Raw genomic sequence first — 20,980 nt, forward strand, 5'->3', positions numbered from 1 at the left:
GGGCGGTGTAATGCGTGTGGGGGGTGGAGGGGGTGGAGGAGGTGGAGGGGGGGTCAGGGTTCGCGCTGCCAGCCGCCGCTCTCCAATTACTCGGGCTCTTTGCAGGGAGGCAGCCGGTATCGATTGGCTGGGAGGAGCGCGGGGCCCTGCAGGCAGCCAATGGGGCGCTGGGGTCAAAGTGCAGCGAGATTTTAATAAGAGGAAGTAATGGGCTTAATTTCTACGGGGGGAGGAGGGGGGAGGACTCTGAGCTGACGGTCCAGAGGTTCATTAAAAACCTCCGTCTTTGTTTCTCCATCGATGATGAACTGGGATCATCTCTCTCCTCGTGTCACAGCGCTTTCATTCACAACGTTTGAACCAGATTCTGTTTCTGTTGTGTTAATTAAAGTCAGAGTTCAGTGAGACGCAGCCCACAGAACTCAGAGGCAGGAGGTCCAAACTGAGTCCCATGGGCCTTCTTTACTCCACCGACCAGGAAAATAAAGATATGGTGTTAAAATATTACTCTGGTAACAGTGAAGGTCGACAATATGAAGTATGCAATGCAAGTCTGTGACATAAAGACTTTTCTTGGCAGAAAACAGCAGGACGTCTGTAGTACACATTAAATACATGTTAGTAAGTGTCTTTACATCAGGCCTTTAAAATAATATTTGTGAGTCATAACATTAAACAGCAGAAGTACAAATGAACTGTTTTTATTCCACACACTCTTCCTCCTAGTCAAAGCCTGGTGCCTACATTACCCACAATGCACCTGAGCCACTGAGCTTCTTCTGGACACTTTAGACCACTTTGTTCTCACATGCAGCAGAACTGGTGGAGTGAGCCTTTAAATCAGAGCAGTACACTTTAAACCTTCAGGTCGTAGTCGAGCAGAGTTTGAGATGATTTATGCTTCAGTCTGTTCTGCAGAGAGGAGCTCGTCCTCCAGGACAGACAGATGTGAAGACGGCTGGAACCCAAACGACATGACGATAATATTAAATTAATAACGTGATGTCACACAAACACTAACGATTGTTTCATATATGAACCCTCTGAGCCTCGTCATGGTTTCAGATCTCAGTGGATAATGGATGGTGAGAGGATTTATTCAAATCTAATGTCAGACGGTTGATTCTCCAGAACTATTCTTTCTCCATCCCGTCTAAACAGACAAAAAAAGGAGATGTTGTTTTTTTCAGAGATCCTTTATTGATTTGTTTGTGAAGAGGGTTCACTCTGGGCAGATTAGAGAAACTGAACTTTGTAACAAACTGAATTTCTCTCTTTTGTAGTTTATCATTGAATCACTGACGGCTGCTGTTTGTTTTATATCTGGTGAATATTATTTGAACAGCAGGATGAAGTCAAGCTGTTTGTCAGGACAGAAAACCAACGATCTGCTGATCTGTACTGATCCACTTCTGATCGTTGAACGCTGGCAGAGCTAAAAAAATAAAGTTTAAATTAAAACCTGGATCAGATGGTGACTCATCGCTCCTCGTGAGGAATTCCTCAGCAGTGGATCACAGATCAGAAACCTCCTCTGATGCAGATGAAGAGTTAACATCACATCTCTCTCTCTCTCTCTCATTGCGTCTCTCTGAGTGTAAATGGGTTTTTTATTCAATTGCAGTATTTCCCATAGTGCCTCTCACTTGTTTTATAAGTTGGGATGTATGTACGCGGCGTCGGGAGAGAATCCGGTTTGGGACTCTCGGCTGATTGCTGCTCGTGTCGTCCTGACGCATTATCTCCATTCATCCTCTGCTGCTCTGCATCCCCCCAAAAAGTCTCTTTGGGATCCGACAATGAATCCCTCTTTCATTCGCGGCGGGCGGAGGTAATAGATTCAGGCCGCGCCGCTCTCTGCTTCCTCGACAAGAAATCCAACATGGCAGCCCCTGCGGCGAGGGCCACGTCCCTCACTGCTCTGTCACCCTTCAGATATCATCCCCACCCCAGTCGCAGCCTGAAAGCCCTCTTTCTCCTCTGCCGCCGCTTGAAACGGGCTTCGACAAATTTGATTTAGCAGCTCGCGGTCGCCCATTCCCGGGGAAAGAAAACAAATATTGTTATAATGGTAATAACATCTATTTGGAGCGCCGGCGACAAACGGCGGCGGGGCCCTTTGAAGGAGACCCCTCTGCGCTGCCGTATAGCTGCCTTATTCTTATTCATGAAAGCTGCGGTTATGCATATTAGCACAAACTAGCTATTCTACTCACCGGCATTTGGTGTGTCAATCATCCTTACAGAATACAAGAGCCAACGGTGACAAAAGCGGAGTGGGCAAGATCGGCTGACAAATTGTCCCCAAAGTCAAATTTGACAGCCTTTTATGATTAATGGGCTTGATTATGGAGAAGTATCTCCCCCAACTCATTTCCGGGTGTTTCTGCGTACAGAGAGGAGGTGGAGGATGAGGAGGAGGAGGAGGAGGAGGAGGAGGAAGGCAGATTGTTCGTGGAGGAGAATGAACGGAGGGGAAAAAGGAAAAGGGAGGGAAGGTTGGATTGAATTAGCGGTGAAAAGGCAGAGCGAGGAGGACAGATGGAGTGTGAGGTCTCACACTTAATAAACAGCAGGAAGATAAGAGAGAGAGAGATCAGCTGACACTGCTCTCTCTCTCTCTCTGTTAATAAGAAACAACAGACTGAAGCTGAAGATCAGTGAGAGAGAGGTCGACCTGAAACAAGCTGCTGGCTCAACCACTCAGACATGTCTGAATATCAATGTTCACTCGCTTTAACACGAAAAAACATTTTAACATTTTAATAAACGTCTATAAACTCCTGCACACTTTCTGACTGACTCCAGGTTTTATGGATCAACTGATTCACCTCCATCAGGTGTGAACAGGCGGTGTAGTATCTTATAAAGATCCCTCAAAGGGAGCACCAACATTTGCAGAATGAAACACCTTGAGAAAAGATGCATTCAGATTCTTCAAGACAAAGTTCAGCCAAACAGTAAAACTCAGTCATCATCTCCTCCTGATGATATAAAGTCAGGTGGAGTCTCGTAGTCCACAAAACATTTCTGGAGCTTCACAGTAAAACAGAGTTGCAGCATTCTGCTAAACAACTGAAGTAGCTGGAGACTTGATTTAAAACATCAGATGTCTCCATACAGCTCGTCTGCTGTGATCACAGTCTGCAGGAGAGAAGAGATCACAACCTGATCTGAGGAGACCATATTTACACCTTTATTAAGATGAAGTCTTCACTGGAGCTGCTGAGATAACAGGGTTAGCATCAGGTAGTTCTGCTGATGCTAACACTGTTAGCGTCTTTGGGCTCAACTTTCAAGACTTTCATGCGTTCAGATCAGAAGAAAATATTAAAGTAATATTATAACATCACATCTTTACTTCTTTAAGTTCAGCTCGTGGGTATTTTTTTTTACAATATATATAAAATGTTATTAAACTTTAAAGCTGCTTAATGAAAAAGTCATTCAGCGGATCAGCTTCCTTCATGTCATCGAGGAGTCGTTTATTTTAAAATCAGTTCATTTGAATTATCTCAATGTGAGATGTAGTTATATATGTAATGGAGGACAGACATGTAACTGTAAACCTCACCAGGATTTTAACAATTATAAATCACTCCAAGAATCTTTTTCTGCATTATTATGTTGAAAAAACTGTTTTCATAACAGAACATATGGAACAACAGATGATGTCAACCAGTAGATCAGTCCGGCTCCAGTTCTCTGTCTTGTATCTATGTATTAATTGTATAAATCAAAGTCGACAGTTACACTAATTTTCCTTAATATGTTAAAGGTGTGACGATGAAGACGATGTCTGTTCTCTGCTTGATGAACTCGGTTTATTACAAACCCTCTCAGATGTTTATAACAGCGACGTCAGTGTGTGTGTCTCTGGTTCTGACCCGTCTCTCTCTCTCTCTCTCTCTCTGTCTCTCTGTGTCCGGCCTGCAGCCTTGAACGAGCCGACCATCGACTACGGCTTCCAGAGGCTACAGAAGGTCATCCCTCGCCACCCCGGAGACCCCGAGAGGTTACCTAAGGTCAGTGGAGACAAGTCATTAAGTCACTGCTGCATGCTCAGGTCAGAGGTCAGAGGTCAGAGGTCAGATTCAAGTGCAGGAAGCGAACCTCTCTGGCAGGTATGTCCCAGAATGCACCTGTCAGTCAGCTGCTGCTAATCGGCCGGTTTAATCAGGTCTCGGCGCCGCATTAAAGGCTGAATTAAAGCTGAAGTGGCTGTTTGTCCCTCTGAGGCTGCCGTAGACCACCTGCACTGCACCAGTTCAAGGTTCCCTGTATCATTTCATGCAGCTCAGCGCCGAGTTGCCTGATTGGATTTGTTGGTTCTGCTCGGTACGCTCTTGGCAGCGCTGGCGGCTCCTCGCTGCCAGCGGGTCGATTGTTCCAGATCTTCCAAACAGGAAACAGCTGTTTATGTGAGCAAACTGCCGCCGCCGCTGCGTTTTGTTTCCCCTCGACTGGCGAGGAGGAAGTTTGGACGCTGGCTGAGTCTGAGCGAGGACAGACGCGATGTTAAATATGACCTGAGGAGGAGGCAGCTGATTGGTCCGTCACTCTTAGTTTCTGTTGTTGTGGCTCTTTTTCAGACAGAATATTTTCAACAGAATATAAACATTTAACAAATAAAGCTCATTAATGATGTAAATATCAGATATCATCCATGAATCCTGTGAAATTATCCTGATCATCTGTCATCACGTTTCATTTTAAACACATAATAAACATATTAAATAATTTTCTCCTCAAGTTTCCTCAAACTTTCATATCTTATTTTATAGTTCTTTGATTTAGTTTCATTTTGCAAAATAACACGGGACATCATCACTACATGAGTCCACTGAGAGCCGATAATCATCATGTTGAACCAGAAAAGCTTTTTAAAAGACGCAGACTTCACATACATCATCATACACACAGAATTTATAAAAACAGAATTTATAAAAACACTAACCAATAGAAATAATTCTCTATCAGCCTTTTAGAGCCACAGACTGGTCAGATCTGATGAACTGCGACTGGACTTTAGGATGAAAATGTAAATGTTGAAACTTTGTGAATGAAGTTGAAGTGGAAGTTACAATGAAAGCTCAAAGTGAGTTTAAACCATCAGAGTTAACAATTAATCAGACTATTTAAAACATCAGAAGTGTTTTTTCGAGCAGAATGTGAATTATTCTGTTGTTTTTTGTCACAGTAACTGAATATATTCTGGTTTTCTGTTGATGGTTAAACAAAATAGTTACATGAACACTGTGTTCACCTCAGGAGAACTAATGAATTCATTTCATGGATTATTTCCAGAATTTGTATCATTTAGTTTATAAAATGTCCAAACAGAGTCTTCAGATTTCTTATTTGTTGTCAAACCAACAGTCTGAAACACAAACGCTTCATCTGCTGTCATGATGACAACGAAAAGCATCAAACCTCACTGTGTCTGATGTTTAGCTTGAAGAGAAAAAGACTGAAAAGATTTATCGACTATTAGAACGGTTGGTGATTGTTTGTCTTCTGATCGACTGTTCGATGAGTCGACAGTGAAAACGTTGCATTTGTCAGGTTAACATCTGAATGTGAAGCAGGTTGTTTTGTGTGTCAGCAGCTGTCTGAGAGGAAAGATCACATTTAAAACTGTGTTGAAACAGCAGCAGCTTCACACAACAGTGAAGAAAAGTGTGAGTGATTTATAGTTTAGAAACAAGAAGCTGCTTTAAGATAAAAACACCAGGAGAGAAATCTGGATCCTGGTTTCAATATTTACCCACAGAAACACATTTGTATGCACACACACACATACACACACACACACACCTGCCCTGGTTAGTATGAAGAGATTATTTTGGCGGCTGCCGGCTGCGAGGCTAACTGAGGCAGATTCTTTGAGGCAGCGGGCGGCGGCGGCGGGCGGCGAGCGTCAGATGGGCTCTGACACTCGAAAGCAGCTGCCAAATTGAAACCATTTATCAAAATCTGACATCGGAGATCCAGTCACCAAAAAAGCAGTTTATTTGTAAATTGATACTAATAGTGAGCATACATTGTCTGGCCCTTTGATGGCCTGATTTACAGCCTCCACCTCCCTCCTCTCTGCCTTTTAAATATTTATTTATTCAAAAGAAAACTCAATAAGACCACAGGTTCTTTCCTCCAAGACGTTTTGGACAAGAGAGAAAATCACAGCGCGGTTGGCCCGCAGCCGGCGAGGCAACGGGACGCTTGTCGGCGGCGGGTGTCACGTGACCGAGCAGCGACGGGTTAACTCGGCTTGTCACTTCTCTTTTGTTTTCACCGGGCGGGGACAGGAGGAGGGATGGAGAGAGATGTTTGGACGGCCAGGCTTTTGTTTTTGGACAGGCGGCGCGACACAGAACAGATTGATTCGTTGCAGGCGTCAGGTGGAGGATTGTGGGTACTGTGAGGATGCAGAGTGGGTGTGACTGCTCGCTTTAAAGAAAAATGGTGAATATGGAAACCAGGAGAGAAACAACACAGCTGATTTTATCTGAGAGATGGAAACTGCTCCGGAATTACCTCAAAGAGAAAGGTCCAGGCCTTGGTTAGCCTAGCTTAGCACAAAGACTGGAAGCAGAGGGGGATGTTAGCATAGCTCCATCAAATCCACCTCCCAGTCTCTCTGGTTTACATGTTGGATCATGTTAGCTAACAGTCACCGATCTATCAGCTGCCATATGTTTCAGGGTTTTGTTCAGACATAGAAGCTAACTCAAAGCTAACTGCATTCAGAGGTCAGGAGTCGCTCGAATGCGTTTAACCTAGCTTAGCACAAATACTGGGAGCACGGGGAAACTGTTAGCTTAGCTTCATCAAAAGAGATAAATGTTGTGCGACATAGAAGCTAACTCCCAAAAGTGTAAAGAAGACTTATAGCTTTATTTCAAGCAAGTTTAGCCTAGCTTAGCACAAAGAATGGAACCAGGGGGAAACTGTTAGCCTAGCTCCATCAAATCCAGCTCCAAGTCTCTCTGGTTTACATGTTGGATCTTGTTAGCTAACAGTTCGTCACCAGTCTGTCAGCTAAGGGTCCAGACATGGAAGCTAATTGGACCAACAAGTCAAGAGTTGCAGCTTTGTCTGAAATTAGTTTAGCCTAGCTTAGAACAAAGTCTGGGGGCAGGGGGAAACTGTTAGCCTAGCTCCATCAAAACAGATAAAGTCTGTCCGATTGACATGTTGTATGTGGTCAGCTAACGAGCTAGTCACGTGTCCGTCTCCTCACCTGTAATCAGACAGACTCAGAGCTGTGAGACAGTTAGCAGCAGCAGCAGCAGCTCGTCCTCTGTGTCTCTGCTGCTGGACGGACGGAGGCCGAGGTGTCCGCTTGCAGCAGAGACAGACTGTAAATGAAATTAGAGGGCTGAACCTGATCCAGGAGAAACCCCAGAGGTCATCAGTGACCAGTTGGCCTCGCAGCCTGTCGAACGGCCCGTTAGCTGTCTGTCTGTCTGAACTGTGGACAGACAGACAGACAGACATTAAACTGTGCTGCCTTGAATATATGTTGAAATATTCCTTTAATTTGTGGGTCATTAAACACATTCAGAGCTTCACTTCACCTCTTAAAGCTTTAGAGTTACTGATATTCAGATTTGAAAAGGTATAAAAAAGGTTAATCTGATTCTGTCTGAACTGTGAAACATTCAGATGTTTTTGGTCCTGCAGTGAAAAACAAACCAACATTTAAACACAAAGCTGAGACAAACAGAATCTGCAGAAATAAGAACCGGACTCTTCTCTCTCTGTGCTGGTGATTTGTGAACCATGAGGAGGAGATTAAACGTGTTTGGCGTGTTGCGTGTGCACCTTTAGCTCTGATCATTGACCCCCATCCGGACTCGGGGGGAGCGCGTCGGTCCGTTCGGGGATTATTAATTCCAGCCCACTTCATGAATGAGGAGATTTCCTGCTCTCATTGAGAATAATGAGCAATATTCAATTCATGAGCTGAATTTCAATCCATTTCCTCTGAATGGAATTAACCCCACACCATGTCCCACATCATTAGAATAGCTCTCCGCCTGATAGTCGCTAATCTGGAGATCCGGCGCGGTGCGGCTCTGCTCCGGCTCGGCTCCGGCTGCACAGCGCGCAGCTCCATCCATATTTTATAGAGATCAGCGGGGCGGCGGCTGTATCTGTAGCTCTGCTCGGGGTGATTTATCATTGTTAAGGCCGCTGTCTGATGGCTTCTCCTCCAGGGTCACACTGATCCCTGTTCGCCCAGCACCTCCTCAACCACGGAGCCGGCCCCCCGTAATTAAGCCCCTAGAAACCAATGGAAGAAAATAGAAAAAATGGAGCGGGAGGAGGGGAGGAAAGAGGAATATGTCAAGAGATGGACGGAAGAAGGGCAAGGTCACGAGGGTGCAGCCTCCGCGTGGTGGTGGAGGTTTCTGTTTTCAAGAAGCCGATTTAACAAAAATATCAATTATTAACTGGTCATTTTATCCATTAAACAAGTCATATTTATTTAATATTTCTGCTTTTACAACCCCACTGATTCACTGTTTCACTCCCATTAAACAGCACAACCCACGACTACAACCACCAACCAAACTCTGTACAATATTCTGAGAATTTAAAGAAAACGGTTCATATTTATAGCTTGTATTTTATCTTCATATAGAGAAGAGGAAGGCAAAGACAGGACGCAGTTACACAGTTACATTCTCTCTACATGTTGGTCTAAAAGTCTTTTTTCCATCGTTGAGTGTGTAATTCTGGTTGAGACTGAACTCCTTTTATTCTTATTTATATTAAAAAGTCAGATTTTAGGATATTTAGTCTAAAATAAAAATGGCCTCTGGTCATGAAATTGTCTGGATTCTGTTGAGTAAATAACATTTTAGGTTTCAATTAAATACGAACTGATATGTTGGAATAAATATCACCAACCAAACTCTGTAGATTTTAACTCTTTTTTTGTTTTTTGTCTCATTTCCCTACATTTTGGTCTGAATATTGATTCAAAGCCGTCGTTCCACTGTTGGGTTTCTAACTCTAACAACGAGGAGATTAAATAACTTTTATTCTAATTGATTGATTGTTATTGAAGTCACATTTTAAGATATTAGGGTTAGAAAATATTAAAGTTTAAGGTTAAAAAAATATCATAAAAACATCTTTAATATGTGTGTGATCGTATCGTACAGACTCAATAAAGGTTTCTGCTTCTCTTAAAAAAAAACCAAAAACAAAAGTTTCAATCAAATACCAACCAAACTCTGTGCATTTTTTTGAGTATTTATAAAACACACACACCATAATTTCACATTTAGTTCATTCATTTAGTAGTTTCAAATTTTCAGTTTTTTATCTCCGTATATTACACAAAGAAAGGAGGAAGGAGAGGAGGAGGTGAAGAGGGAGAGGATGCAGTTACATGTTTGAACTTCCTGTAGTTTTTGTCTCTTTTCTCTACGTTTTGGTCTGAATGTTGGTTCAAAGTCAGTTTGTAATTCTGGTGGAGAATATTCAGTGAGATATTTAGTGTCTCTGTTGATCAAGCTGCTGTGTTGTGATGAAGATTATGACTCTGTGTTGTTTAACCAGCTGTTGAAGGTTGATGGTGGATGTTTTCTGCAGATTATTCTGGTTAGATTTCTGTCTCAAACAAAACGTGGAGTTAAACTGGTTCAGTGTGTCGTTCACAACAACATCAGAAATTTACTGTGACGCCACCAGAGAGACGGAACAAGAGGAGGAGGAGGAGGAGGAGGAGCAGGAGGAGGAGGAGGAGGAGGAGCAGGAGGAGGAGGAGCAGGAGGAGGAGGAGGAGGAGGAGGAGGAGGAGGAGGTGATGTTGAACTGTAAAAAAAAAACAAAAAAAAAAAACATTTCATGATCAGCAGTGAGTCCAGGAGGAGGTGGATTCCTCCTCCTCCTCTTCCTCCTGCTCTTCTTCCTCCTCCTCCTCCTCAGTTCTGATTTGATTAGACCCACTGAGGATGATCCTGTAAACTCCCTGTAGCTTCGTGTCTGTGTGTCTCTGTGTGTGTGTGTGTGTTGTGCTGGTGGCTTCGCCTTTTTCTCATCTTATTGTATCTTTTGCTGTTTTTTAAAAAACAATCCTCCTCTTAGATTAGCATGCTAATGCTACAGCCAGGGTCGTGAGGTCATGACCCCCATCCACCCGTCCAGAGTATAAATCTGTGTATAAATCTTTCTCTGCATTGTGACAGGAACAATAACATGAGTGGCACATTAGACTCAAATTCCAACAGAAGAAGAAAAGTAACAAATAAGACTTAAATGTATTAAACTTATTAACATAATAACCACCATGATAACCATCATTAATAAATGGTACATTTATAGTTGCATTATGAACATCAACTGTTCATTAATAGTTTAATGTGAAATAACTATTAACTCAAGTTCCATGTTTATTTTATTTGATATGATAGATATTATAAAGTGTTACCAAACACAGCTCTGGCCCGGTACGGCCCGGTACAGCCCGCCCGCCTCCCTGCAGGAGTCATGTGACCTCAACGAGCCTCCAGAGTCACATGTTTTATTACCTGTGATCCCTCCTGAGGCCGCAGAGCCGCCATTTGATTGGTTCAACGCTGACCAACAGTGAAGGCGTCTCCTAACGAGCGCCTTGTTCGGATCACAGCCTGATGTATCGTCTTCATCTGAGCCGCACAGCTCCACTGGGTCACAGCTCCTTCATGTCGAGGACGTTCCTGAAAACCCTTTCTCACATGTTTGACTCAGACCGTTCAGAGAAGGATTATTTTAATGTCTTTATGTGAGAGCTGGATATGAAACTATAAATGTGTGAGGTGTTTTCAGTAGGAACCAATGATCTTGGAGCACACAGACAGGAAGTCAGACAGTATTGAGGGACGGACCAACGTGCTGCTGGTTGTTGGAGTGTGTAATCTGATTTATGAATCTGAGTTAATTTTAATGTTGTGACTCCAGCAGAAGTGTGAAAACGAGCCAGCTGGAGCTCAGACGTGATGGATTTATTTTGCTTTGACAACATTGAGCTGTTGTATTAAACGATGGTTAATCTGACACAGCAGCAGACAGAAATCTGTCAGAGTTGTTGGATTGAGACCAGATTAAATGAATTCTCACTCTCAGGAATGTGTTTTAATTTCCTGTGAACGTTCTCACAGGAAGTCGTCACATTCTTCTTCTCTGGATGTGATTTGTATCTGCTTTGTGACCACAGTTCAACTTTCCAACAAGACCAATCAGTCAGATCATCAGATTAGACGAACTGTCTCAAGTCTGTTTGCTTTCTGTTAAATTAAAGGACCAGTCCACCTTTTTACTTCACACATAAAGGAGAAAATCCCCCCGATGTTCTCTGAGCACTGAACCTTCTTTACATCTCAGCTGATGGACCAGATGTACTCAACACCAGCCCATCATCGTCCAATCAGCTGCCTCCATCTCTGAGCTGTCCAGTTATCCACTCTGACCCCTCCTCCTCCTCCCTCCCTCCCTCCCTCCCCCTGGATGCATCCATCTCCTCACAGCTGAAGGGAAACACCCAGAGACCTCCTCTCCTCCTCATCTCCCATCCCTCTCTCCTCCATCTTCTTCTCCCATATTCCCCCACCTCCCTCCTCCTCCCCCCTCTCGGAGGTGTGGGTCAGTGATAAGAGATGATGATGATAACCGGGAGCCAGTGCATTACCGTATCGATCGGGGCAGGCCTTTCAGCGCCGTTAAAGCGCCCAGCGCTCTGATTGCCGGCACTCGCGCTGACAGGAATCCAATGGCGCTGTCTCTGTGAGTGTGTGTGTGTGTGAGAGAGAGTGTGTGTGTAGGAGTGTGCGTGTGTAGGGTGTGGCTGAGCAGCTGATGTGTGTGTAATGGTGTGAATGGGGATGTATAGCGTAGCAGCGTGGAGGCAATTAGCCGCTCTGACAGATAACAACACATCGAGCAGCCGAGGCCTGAAACTGAAACTGATCTGAGGCATAAAAACACAAAAACCAACAGAGCAGGAGAGAAACACTGACAGCTCACACTAACCTGCTTCACTTGTGTTGTAAAGGAACAGTTCAACCAAAATGAACAGATATAAAGTCAGGTGAAGCCTCGTAGTCCACAAAACATTTCTGGAGCTTCACAGTAAAACAGAGTTGCAGCGTTCTGCTTAACAACTGAAGTAGCTGGAGACTTGTTTTAAAATGGAAAAAACTAAAAAACTACATTAAAAACTTTGCTGAATTAACTGTCAGCACTTCCTGTTTGCAGTGTACCTGTGGATGCACACACAACTATCACTGGATTACTTTGGTACTGAAGAAAACTTAAAAACATGATGTTTCTCAGCCAAGTTCTGCACGTTAGTCTGTCAGCTGTGAAACTTCACCTGACTGTCGAGGAGATCATGAGTGACTATTCATTGTTGGGTGAACTGCTCCTTTAAGATGAAGCTGAAACCAGAGAGTGTCTGTTGTTGTCACCTCGGACCTGCAGCCAATCAGAGCGTTGCATCATGAGACAGAACCACCTGCAGACCAACACGTCCTCCAAGTTCTGACGGCGCTGATCTGCTCTGATATTTAACCCCTCATTATCGATGCCCAGGTGCCCTCGAGCAGGGCGGTGAACCCTGAATCCTGCAGCGTCACCTGCTGTGTTTGATGATCATTATTCATATTTGATCATTGAACAGTTATTGATTAATTTCTAACTTCAGTTACTGGACGACGCAGCTGCGTCTCTTTGGTGGATTTGTCGGTTGTTGTTTGTGGAGATTGTGTGTAATTTAATCAGAACAGAGCAGCTGATTCACAGATCAGAGAGGGGCGGCCAAGAACAAGTGAACAAGAGCACGTAAACACACACACACACACACACACACACACACACACACACACACACACACACACACACACACACACTGAGCAGCAGCAGCAGCTCTCCAGCAGCGAGGCCTCGGAGGCGTCATTAACTTGAGAAGGCTGTTGTGTCTGTCAGGACCTAATGAAAATAGAAGGAGGACATACACACACACACACACACACACACACAGACACACATTGAGACACAATAGACAGTGTACACAACACACACACACAAAGAGCTAAAATCTTTTGTATGTGAGACTTCAGTGTCCGTGAACTGTATTTTTCAGGTGTGTGTTTCTGCATTTAAGTAACACTGTTTGTGTGTGTGTTAGGTTGTGTATTTCTGTGTGTGTGTGTGTGTGTGTGTGTGTGATGGGCAGCTGCTGCCTCGTGGCGTCTCGCTGCTGCAGCCGAGCGAAGGAGACATTAACTAACTTCTGTTTTCTAATGGAGATTAATGAAGCCAGAGGAGGAACACACACACAGACACACACGGAAATACACACACACATGCAGAAATACACAACCTAACACACGCACACACTGGCAGAGGCTCGTCCTTTCACCTGTGTGAGGCTGAATTTTTATTTAAAAAGAAAAAAAGGGGTGAACTTCAATAAATGACAGAAAGAAAGAAAAGTAATTAAAGAAAAAAATAAAGTAAATAAAGGAAGAGAGGAAACACACAATAGAAACAAGAGATATGGAAATGAGGAAAGGAAGTAAGGAAGAACAAAAGGAAAAGAGGAAATGAAGCAAAGGAAGGAAAAAGAATGGACAGAAAAACAGGAAATAGAGGAAAGAAACATAATGATGTAAACATACAAACAGTAACACACATATAAACATACAGTGTGTATCATCTGTACACACAGTAACACACACACACACACACACACTCAGTGTTGGCAGTAGCAGGCTGACAGATTGTCCTACAATAGAGAGAGATGCTGCCGGGAGGTTTGATTGACAGGAGGCCATTCATTCACTCAGCACACACACACACACACACACACACACACTCATACACACCAAGTCCAGATGATGTCACCCAGGCAGATTTCCCTCCTCTGATGAAGCTAGGCTAACGGTTCCCTCTGCTCCCAGTCTTTGTGCTAAGATAGGCTAACAGTTCCCCTCTGCTTCCAGTCTTTGTGCTAAGCTAGGCTAACAGTTCTCCTCTGCTTCTAGTCTTTGTGCTAAGCTAGGCTAACAGTTTCCCTCTGCTACCAGTCTGTGTGCTCAGAGATGAAGATGGCGTCTGTTTCTTGTAGTTCAGAGCCCTTCAGGAAACCACAAACATGGCCTCCAAACAAGTTTGATGCAGCTAAACCCTGCTAACTGTAAAAGTTAGCTTTCTCGCCACCTAGCGAGATATAAAATTAAACTGTCTGAATCCAAATGTCTGGACTCTGGCGGTTCTGCCAGCACCGAGGTCCAAAACCCAAAATCCACCAAATCCACAATGAGCATGAAGTGCACTGTGAGCAGACGTCCAGAGTCAGGAACCAGACTTCATCCACAAGATTACACTAAACTCATGGAAACACTGACGTGAGGACAGAAGAAGAGATTCACAGGCTGTGAGCCTGTAAGCTGTCAGTCAGGTTTTATACATGTTGAAGTTCTGATGAGTTTTTATTTCTTACACACGATGAATAATCTGTTTTAATCTGATGTTAGTTTCTCTTCTAAAAGATTCTGATGAGGTTATGTAAATATTAATTAATATGTCAGAGTTTCAGGGATAAATGTAAAGAATTAGAGCTGATCAAGAAAACCTTCAATCATCTCTCTGTTGCACTTCAACTTCGATGGAATGTACCTAAGTACATTTACTTGAGTACTTAAGTACAATTTTGAGGTACTTGTACTTAGAGTATTTCCATGATCTGCGACTTTATACTTCCACTCCACTACAACTACAACTTTACAGATTACATGCTGCATACTTTTTAATAATTGATTTTATCATCAATCAGATAAAAACAGTGATTATGTTAAGAAAAGTATACAGGAAATACATACATGTACATATGGATTAGTTACCTTACTGATACTTTTAACTACATTTATCATCAGATACTTTAAGACTTTTACTCGAGTATGACTTTTTTTTTTTACTACATAGATTATAAAAACAGTGTATAAACAGTCCTCATGGTACATTTTATCTGATAGATTTGATGTTGACTGTGATGACAGTGAACACATCACGGTGTGTTCAGGTCCTGATTGTGGACTAAATCATTTGTCTAATACGGATAAGCAGTATCAGTAAAGGTTTGTTGTTCAGTGTTTATTTAAATAAAGACTTTTATTATCGGAGCTTCAGTTTCAGTGGACGTGAACAAACTCTGGATGTTGTTCTGTTTCCATCTCAGCGTGTTGGATCGTCTCCTTCGAGGTCATCGTCTGTCGTGGGAAATGAGAGCTGTGTGTGTGTGTGTGTGTGTGTGTGTGTGTGTGTGTGGAAGGCCGATCGGTTGCCAGCAGCGAGGAAAGCGCTGTGATTGGCTGGGAGGAAAACAATGCGGTTAGCAGCGACTGTTTCTGCTCTGAGTCACAGGAGACGTTTGTTTGGACGCTGCTGCTGCTGGAGCTGAAATTTAAAATCAAACCGGAGTAGAACTCAGAGTAGAAATCCCCCGTAATCTCTCCCATCACTGCAGCTTCAGTCTGTCTTCAGCCAAACTCCACACACATAAAATCCACAGATTTGAGCTGTAAAACTGGAGCAGGTGTGACGTGACGGAGCAGCAGGTGATTCAGCCTGACAGCCCAGAGGAAAGGAAACGGTTCTGCTGAATCTCTAATGTTCAGTTCAAAGACTGCAGCAGGAAAAATACTTCTGGGTCAGTTACACGTTCATAATCAGAGGTGGAGAAAGTTTACTGAAGGTTAGTCCAGTACAGGAGACACTGCTGCGTTATCAAGTTCAACTATCAAGGGTTTGACATCTTTGTTTTGTTGTGGAGTCGAGGGGGAGCACTTCATTTAACAACGCCAAGCTGCAACGATTACTCAAATATTAAATTAATCGGCAACTCTTTTCTTAATCATCACGGTTTTGAGTCAGTATTAATAAAAACAGTGTCATTCTCTGCTGTCGGCTTGTTAAAGGTGGATATCTCCTGTTTCTTCCCTCTGTGACAGTAAACTGAAACACTGATCAACCAAACTAATTAATCAATGAGGAAAATAACGGTTAGCTGCAGCTCTCACTGTGCTGACCTCTGCACATTATTACACACATTGAATACATGTACAGTATAATATGAATAATATATGAATTATTTACATGATTTATATGGAGATGGTAATCTCTTATTTCCACCTCGTGTGATAAAATAACCGGAGCTCTCAGCCACACCTCATGGTCTTCATCAGCAGTGTATTGATTATTTGTGTACATTAAAGACGATCAGGAACAGAAGAGTTAAACCTCTCGCTCTGTGTCTCTGAGTGTCTCTCGCCCTCCTCTGTGCTGTAATACCTCAGGGAGCTCCAGCAGAGGCCTCCACCTCCCCACTGCTGCTCCTCAGGGACTCACACCTCCTCCTCCTCCTCCTCCTCCTCCCTGTTGTCTCCTCCATCAGCTGATCATCAGTGTGTGTGTGTGATGTGTTTTCACCTGAAGCTGTGGTGTGAAAACACACCTTCCTTCACACTCCTGGGACTTTGTTTACCTTCTCATTTTTCTTCCTTCACGTCTGTTTCTTTTGTTCTCTTATTTCCTTTTCTCAATTTTCCTTGTTTCCTTCCTTCTCATTCATCTATTTCCTTTTTTCCACCTCCTTTACTTAATCTTCCTTTTATTTCCTGGTTCTCACTTCACCTGCTTTCTTATCTTTCCTTTCCTCATTTCCACATCTGATTTTTTTCCCCTCCATTTCTTTCCTCCATGTTTATTTTTCCTTCTTTCCTTCCTTCTCATTCATCTCCTTCCTTTTCTTCCCCTTTTCTTATTTCCGCTTCATTTAATGTCCTTACGTCATTCCTTCACATTTTTCCTTCCTTTTATTCCCTTTCTTATTTTCTTTCCTCGTTTCCCCCCTTCCCATTCATCTCCTTCATCCTTCCTCTTCTTTCCACCTTATTTCCTTTTTCACTATCCTTCCTTTCTGTTTCTTTCCTTCCTTTTTTCCATTTTGCCCACCATCCGTTTCCTTCCTTATCTCACTTCCTTCCCTTGTTCCGATCCTTATTTCCTTTCCTCATTTTCCCCTCTCCTGTTTTCTGTTTCTTTTCCTCTAACATCTTCTCTCTTCTTCCTCCTCTGACCCCTACATCATCCCTCTTAGTGTGTGTGTGTTTATCTATTTATTAATCCTGTTATTGTTATTAACAGCCATCGTCGCGGCAACCCGCTGCGCTGCAGGCACTCAGATTGGACACTTCCTCTCCTGTGGGCTGATGGGAAAACAGCCCCGGGCGAGAGAGAGAGAGGGGGGGGGAGTGTATGTGTGTGTGTGTGTGTGTTAATGGCTTCCTGCTGACTCTTCCTCTCTCTTCCTTCCCCGCGGACACAAACACTCATCCCTCCATCTCTGTCTGATCTCCATCAGCGGCCATTTTGAATCTGCTCTCAGTTTGTCGGTGTTACAGTGAAGTTTGAGTCCAGATGAAATTGGTGTCACCAACCAGAGTGTGACGTTAGTATGAATGAGACTCAGGCTGCTCTGATTGGCTGGTTCCCCTCTGCACAGGTGTGTTGTTACCTGTGAGGTTCAGCTGCTGCTCCGGAGGTTTCATGTGCTCCATATTTACAGTTCTGTTGGTTTCAGGCGCTCTGATTGGATAGAATTTAGTCTCTCTGAAAAGGCTGGAGCTGAAACTATTATGATGGATTAATGTTTAAAGTATTTTTAACTGAACATCTCACATCCTCGCTGGTTCCTGCTCCTCACATGTGATTTTGTTGTGGGTTTTTTTTATAATTTTTTGTTGTTTTGGGACAAAACTGTTTGTCAGTTCGGGCTCTGAGAAATTCTGATGTGTCTTTATCACAAATTAAAAGTTATATAGAGTTTAGATGATATTTAAACATGTACGACAGAATAAAGAGGAAACATGAACTCACTCTCTGTCTCTGTTTCAGGAGGTTCTGTTGAAGCGAGCAGCCGACCTGGTCGAGGCTCTGTACGGGATGCCTCACAACAACCAGGTGAGTCAGCAGCTTCACTCCTCTGACCTCTGACCTCCTCTGAAGAGTCTGAGGGAGGAGAGCTGTCACTCATCTGAGATTAATATTAGTCTGTTTACTAACTGGAAACTTCTCACTGATCTGGAGACAAATTATACAAAGAACTCTTTGACAGAATCTTCTAATATTGATCTTCTTGTCTTGACAAAAGTTTGAAGCTTTTTAAATTTATTTTGTTAAAAGATTCATAATCACCAAAAGTTGTGAATCGGTCCGGTAGACCAATCAGCTGTAACGTTTGCTACGTAATCCTTTGGGGCAGCTGAGAGTGTCTGACAACGTTACAGAAACAGTTTTAATTATTAGATCCTGTGTGTCTCCATCAAGAAGTGTCACTCTGAAATCTTGTGAGAGGTGAAAACATGAGTGAGAGTTGCAGAAAGAGGCGACAACAAGATTTCAGAGTGAGACTTCTCTGAACGAGACAAAAAGGATCTTGGTATTGAACAGCTCTCTGTAGAAATCATTTCTGTCATGTTGTCACTTAGAATAACAACCTCAGTCTGACTGAGACGAAAACAATTTTCAAAATACTATAATATTTCTCTCTGCCTGTCAAAAGAAATAACATCTCTCTTTACAGAGTTCATCAAACAATGAAAGCAGTCGACTCAAATGTAAAAGTTACAGACGGAGTTATCTGAAGGTGTTGAACCAGTTTTGACTAACTGGACCGTCTCCCCTCTCTCCTCTCCTCTCCTCTCCTCTCCTATGTGCAGGAGATCATCCTGAAGCGAGCGGCCGACCTCACCGAGGCGCTCTACAGCGTCCCTCGCAGTCACAACCAGCTGCCGTCTCTCACCGGCTCAGCTGCTCACTCGGGGATGATGGGAGTGAACTCGTTCAGCAGTCAGCTCGCCGTCAACATCTCCGAGGCCTCGCAGGCCGACCAGGGTGAGAGCTCCACACTACCCACAATCCTCAGCTTGACTCTAACCAATCACAGTCCTCAGGCTGAAACCTGACCAGTGAGAGCGACGAGAACTAGCCAATCACAGGCAGAGTAGGGCGGGTGACTTCAACAGCCTATGAATGGACCCTGAATAGAGTTCAGTAAAAGTCTTTTTTAACAGACCAGTAGAGATCAGTCAGTTCACTGGAGTCCTGCAGAGTTCTGTGAAGTCCAGTCAGGTGCAGTTAAAGTACACAAGAAGTAAAGGGATCAGTGCACTGTGGGTCAGACTGAGTCCTGTTTGTCCTAGGCCTGGTCCTGGTCCCTCCTGGTTCTGGTTCTGGTCTTCATGCTGTGTAACGACATCTCAGAGGAGAAAACAACAAACCAACAAACTGTCTCTGCTGTTTGAAAAATGTTGATGTCAGCGCCACGAAATTAAATTAAATGTTTGTCATAAAGTTCAGAACACACACACACACACACACACACACACACACAAACACACCTCCTTACGATAGCATTATTGTTTTCTGCATCAGGGTTATTTTATCTTCCCGACTCTTTCTCCTCGTGGTGTTTCTGTCTCCTCTGATCAGACGTTGGTTCTGGTTCTGAGGCCTCGCTGAGTTTCTGGTTTCATCTGTTCGACTCAGATCACTCTTCTTCCTCTGACAGTTTGTTGCTCTGAGGATGTTTCCAGTTGTCTCCGTCCTGAAGCTTTTTATTAAATCTTAAAAGTCCGACTTGACTCTAGATTTTCTTTTATTATCAAATCTCATGTTCAGACTCAAACCCACAAGTTTGTCCGTCTCTCGGTGCTGCCTGACTTCCTCTTCGTTCACTATGTATTAAACAAACAGGAACAAATAGTGCATTCGTTGGGGACTATTTTCAGCGGCGTATTAATCCACACATGGTGCTCTTGTGAGTATTAGTGGCAGCAGGACAGTTTGTGTTCGTGGTGATGATGAAGAAGATACATCAGACTTTAATACTCGTCAGGAGACGCTTTCACTTCTGTTTGAGTCTCAACATGTTGACAGGAAGAGAAATAAAGAATTGGAGCAGACGTAAGAGAAAAGCTCCGTGTTTCCTTTCAGCAGTCGCTCAGTAAAACGTGCAGCGAACAGCTTGTGAACACGCGTCGACAGGAAGCAGATAGAGCTGCTTTTACTCCCCGAACACCCCCCTCCACCTCCACCCCCACCCCTCCACCACACCATCATCTGCTTTTCCCATCGGCCCGGCAGCGAACACCTTACAGGAATCTATGAGGTCATGGGAAACGAGGCTGCAGCCGCGCTGAAAATTCATAACTCGGTAGTTTATGTGCGTGGAGCTCTCCGGTCGGAAACATTACACCGAGGGTCTGACCGCCGTCCTCCCCGCTGTGATGAAGTATGAAACGGCTCTTTGTGCCCCTCGCAATTATCTGCCGTGATTAAAACATTAATAAAAACAGCGGCTCACGAGCCCAGGCCTTATCAGACGGACGAGGAGAGTAATTTACGGCGCTAATTCAGAGCAGCTCGGCCTGCTCAGTGTCATCACGTCGTCCTCCTGAAGAGGGGAGGGTTGTTCTGCCTCAGACTTTGTCTTCTTCTGGGGTTCGTCTTCGTTCTGCTGCTTCACAGGTGGAGGTGGTGGAGAGACGTCCCTCGATCGACTGTTAACGTCCAAATGTAAAGCAAACAGGAACAGAAACAGTTAAATCTGAGTTACTAATCTGAACTCAAGGGTTACTTATCTGTTTTTTTTTCTGGAGCTTCTCTGGATTTTACAGCCTTCTTCTTACTCAGGTGTGATCATGTGAAGCAGTGTGAGTCCCTGATGCTGGAGAAGGCAGTGGGATTTGGTCCAAAGCTCCAGAAAATGTTACTAAGTACCACGTATCTGTGTCAGGGATTAAAAAGACCTTATTCTTGAATAAAAAACAAACTTCTCAGTGAACTGAAGTCGAACAGATTCACACGAGGGATGAACACACTGACGTCATGTAACCTGCGGTCAAACGTTCTGCTAACAAACAGC

At 43.7% G+C, this 20,980-nt stretch overlaps 1 protein-coding gene across 4 annotated transcripts in view; it reads left to right on the top strand.

The window, feature by feature from the left end:
* The window catches only part of LOC311256980 (transcription factor COE3), a 155,874-nt gene that overhangs the window by 120,824 nt on the left and 14,070 nt on the right, over nucleotides 1-20,980 (top strand). For all 4 annotated transcript variants that reach the window (XM_084352401.1, XM_084352400.1, XM_084352402.1 and 1 more), the window contains exons 12-14: nucleotides 3,937-4,025; nucleotides 17,950-18,015; nucleotides 18,774-18,948. In XM_084352401.1, the coding sequence (XP_084208527.1) occupies nucleotides 3,937-4,025; nucleotides 17,950-18,015; nucleotides 18,774-18,948 (330 nt within the window). The remainder of the gene's footprint in view (nucleotides 1-3,936; nucleotides 4,026-17,949; nucleotides 18,016-18,773; nucleotides 18,949-20,980) is intronic.

The sequence above is a fragment of the Pagrus pagrus genome, assembly GCF_965226575.1.
Source record: "Pagrus pagrus genome assembly, chromosome: 5".
In the NCBI taxonomy this organism is placed as follows: Eukaryota; Metazoa; Chordata; class Actinopteri; order Spariformes; family Sparidae; genus Pagrus; species Pagrus pagrus.